Source organism: Rhagoletis zephyria, unplaced genomic scaffold, assembly GCF_001687245.7.
Source record: "Rhagoletis zephyria isolate East Lansing unplaced genomic scaffold, Rhagoletis_zephyria_1.1 Rzeph_scaffold_00321, whole genome shotgun sequence".
NCBI classification, from domain to species: domain Eukaryota; kingdom Metazoa; phylum Arthropoda; class Insecta; order Diptera; family Tephritidae; genus Rhagoletis; species Rhagoletis zephyria.
The window spans coordinates 123,769-126,934 of record NW_016157405.1 but is presented as its reverse complement, the minus strand read 5'-3'; the positions used below and the strand labels follow the sequence as shown (position 1 = coordinate 126,934).

General features: G+C 43.4%; 2 protein-coding genes across 2 annotated transcripts in view; both read right to left on the bottom strand.

Annotated features, from left to right (window-relative positions):
* The window catches only part of Cep89 (Centrosomal protein 89kDa), a 9,577-nt gene extending 8,581 nt beyond the window's left edge, over positions 1-996 (bottom strand). The window contains exons 1-2 of the mRNA XM_017610587.1: positions 761-996; positions 432-588 (exon numbers count right to left, since the gene is read on the bottom strand). Coding sequence (XP_017466076.1) covers positions 432-588; positions 761-996 — 393 coding nt within the window. The remainder of the gene's footprint in view (positions 1-431; positions 589-760) is intronic.
* Positions 997-1,600: 604 nt separating this feature from the next.
* LOC108358989 (uncharacterized) lies at positions 1,601-2,347 on the bottom strand. The gene has a single exon (XM_017610586.1). It carries the CDS (start codon positions 2,345-2,347, stop codon positions 1,601-1,603), a length of 747 nt encoding a protein of 248 aa, XP_017466075.1.
* Between the last annotated feature and the right edge of the window lie 819 nt (positions 2,348-3,166).

Here is a 3,166-nt window from a genome sequence, read left to right as displayed (position 1 = left end):
GAATGCCCTGTTTATCCAGCGACGGATTCAAGGGAAGGAGCGAACTCCGTTTAGCGATTGGTTGGCAGTTCGCCAGTTTTAAATATTCGTCTGGATAATGACGTTTTTGAGCGAGTACGATTAGTCGCGTTTTTACAAATTGTATTTCGTTTTGAGAGAGTGCTACGGTTCCATACGAAGGTTCTGGTGTGGACTGTATTAGGTGTGATTTGATTCGATTAAAGAAACGAAATATGTATGCGATGACTCGAACGGCCCTTGGCCATGAGGAAAAGCGACTAAGGATGTCAGATTGATCTTCTAGTGTGTGAAGAGTTGTAATTTTTCGAATCTCGGGAGGAATGACTTTTTGATGTAGTGATTTTGGCCAGTGCTTTTGTTCTTTCAACAGCCATTCGGGCCCCTGCCACCAGAGTGTGTTGTTGATTAACTCTTGTGGCTTGCAGCCACGTGTTCCCAAGTCCGCAGGGTTTTGTTTCGATGAAATGTACTTCCATTTGATGTTTCCCACCTTTTGGATTATTTGTGCTGTTCGATTGGCGACATAAACTTTCCACGTACACGGTGATTTTTCCAGCCACGAGAGCACTATTGAGGAATCACACCAAAGAAATAGCTCATATTTTTCTAGAGGAAGTTGTGAAAGAACGGTTTTTATTGCTTTCGATAACAGAACTGCTCCACATAACTCCAAGCGCGGAAGGCTTATTGTTTGTAACGGAGCTACTTTCGATTTGGAGCAAAGTAACTGAGAGGTTACATGATTCTCGTGTAACTGAGTCCGAATATAATCGCTGCGCAATAAGCTTTCTCGGAAGCGTCGCAGAATCCATGGATTTGGACTTTTCGATCGGGAGCGAATTCTGTCCATCTAGGTATTTGGATTTGTTCAATGGCTGGTAAATCTGCCAGGAATTGATTCCATTTGTGTAACAAAAGTGGTTTAACGCATTCGTCCCATCCTATGCCTTCCAGCCATAATTCTTGTAATAGCATTTTTGATTGGATTATGATGGGCGATAGCCACCCTGCCGGGTCAAAAAGTTTCGACACCGACGAAAGAATTTGACGTTTTGTTGCATTTGCTGATGGATGTATGGGCTAAATAGAATATGAGAACGAATCGTTTAAGGCATTCCAGCGTATGCCTAGCGTTTTCGTGGAACTTGAACAATCAAATTTGAGAAAATTTGTGTCTAGTAGATCTTCTGTAGGAATATTGTTTAGAAGTTCCGGGTGATTGGCTGTGATCTTTTTCAGTGGAAATCCAGCCGATAATAAACACGGAATAAGTTGAGCTTGTGCCTCTAAGGAGGATTGAATATCGTGACCTCCTGATAATATGTCATCGACATACGTCTCTTCGGTAAGAATGCGTTTGGCTTGTGGATACATGCGCTGCGAATCCGTTGCCAACTGATGTAAGGTGCGGATGGCCAAATATGGGGCACATTTTACGCCGAACGTGACGGTTTTGAGTGCAAAGTCTCGAAGTTTGCTATCATTATTCCTACGGAATAGAATGCGTTGAAATGGTTGATCTTGCTCATGTACTAGGATCTGCCGGTACATTTTTTGGATGTTTCCATTGAATACGTATTTATAGAGACGCCAATTTAGTATTACAACCATCAAATCGGTTTGTAAGCTTGGGCCGTCCCGTCTCGGACGGTTTGGAGGCATTGAATACCACTCTCACTTTGGTTGTTTTGCTTTCGGCACGGATGCCCGAGTGATGAGGTAAATAAAATGACAAGTAGGTTCCGCTGTCATGGATTTCTTCAGACGGAGTGGGTTTCATATGCCTAAGAGTTAGATATTCTTCAAGTACTTGCGTGTACTCATCTTTTAGGCCGGGATTTTTGTTAAGGGTATGTTCCATACGAAATGCTTGGCTCATGGCTTTTGAGCGCGAACGACCCAGCTTGAGCTGCGATGGAAATGTTCTCTTGAACGGAAGACGCACAACGTTGCGCCCGTCTTCTTGCCGGTATGTGGTGTTGAGATAAAGGTTCTCACAAAAAACGTCATCTTCAGATGGCGGATGGTGCTCGGGCAACTCTTCGATTTCCCAAAATTTTTTGAGTTGGGAATTTAAGTCTTCACTATCCTCAACGACATGAGTGTGATACGATGAAATGACTTCTCGTTTGGTGGGTTCACTTAGATACCACCCGAATATGGAATTTTGCGCTAAAAGATTTCCGAAGACATTGTGTTTGACACCGTCTTGAAGAATTTGTGGCATTAGATCGCTGCCAAGAACGATATCAATTTGCGAGGGTTTAAAGAAATGTGGATCGGCAAGATCTATGTCGATTGTTTCGGAGATATTGGGCCTTCTCATGTGGAAAGTTGGAAGAAAACTGGTTACTTTTCGATGAACGATTGCCTTGGCTTCTATGCTGGTATTCTTTCTTTTTGAAAAAAGTATAAGATGGCAGGCGCGGTTGCACCATGGAACCCCCCATTCCTGTTATGGAGAAGTTTTCTTTGGTGGTCGGAAATTGCAACCTTTTTTGTGCTTTCTCCGATATGAAAGTTTTTTGCGACCCCTGGTCGATGAGCGCTTTGAGTGCCGTAGGTAATAACGTGGTTTCATTATTGCTAGCGAAGTTGGTTTGTATCACATCCGGAGAGCCCCCGGTTGTAGGGCTGCTGTTCTGCGATAGTTCNCTCGCCTAAGTGCTTTACATGTATTATTGCCGTAGGTAATAACGTCGTTTCATTATTTCTAGCGAAGTTGGTTTGTATCACATCCGGAGAGCCCCCGGTTGTAGGGCTGCTGTTCTGCGATAGTTCGAAAAGTTGATATTTCGACTGGGTTGAATTTGATTGNAATATAACTCGCCTAAGTGCTTTACATGTATTATTGCCGTAGGTAATAACGTCGTTTCATTATTGCTAGCGAAGTTGGTTTGTATCACATCCGGAGAGCCCCCGGTTGTAGGGCTGCTGTTCTGCGATAGTTCGAAAATTTGATGTTTCGACTGGGTTGAATTTGATTGGTTTGATTGCGTATGCAATAACGAAGTTGAGTGATTGGCCGCTTTTGCTAGCGGTGGTCGAGCATTAGGCTTCGTGGTTGAATTGGACTCAGGGTGCAGTAAGCTGTGATGCGATTTTCTGCAATGGAAGCATTTATGGGTGCTTTTGCAGTCCTTTA

Bases quoted from the DNA above. Each gene is read 5' to 3' on its own strand.
- LOC108358989 (XM_017610586.1), bottom strand. From the start codon at position 2,347: ATGAGAAGGCCCAATATCTCCGAAACAATCGACATAGATCTTGCCGAT.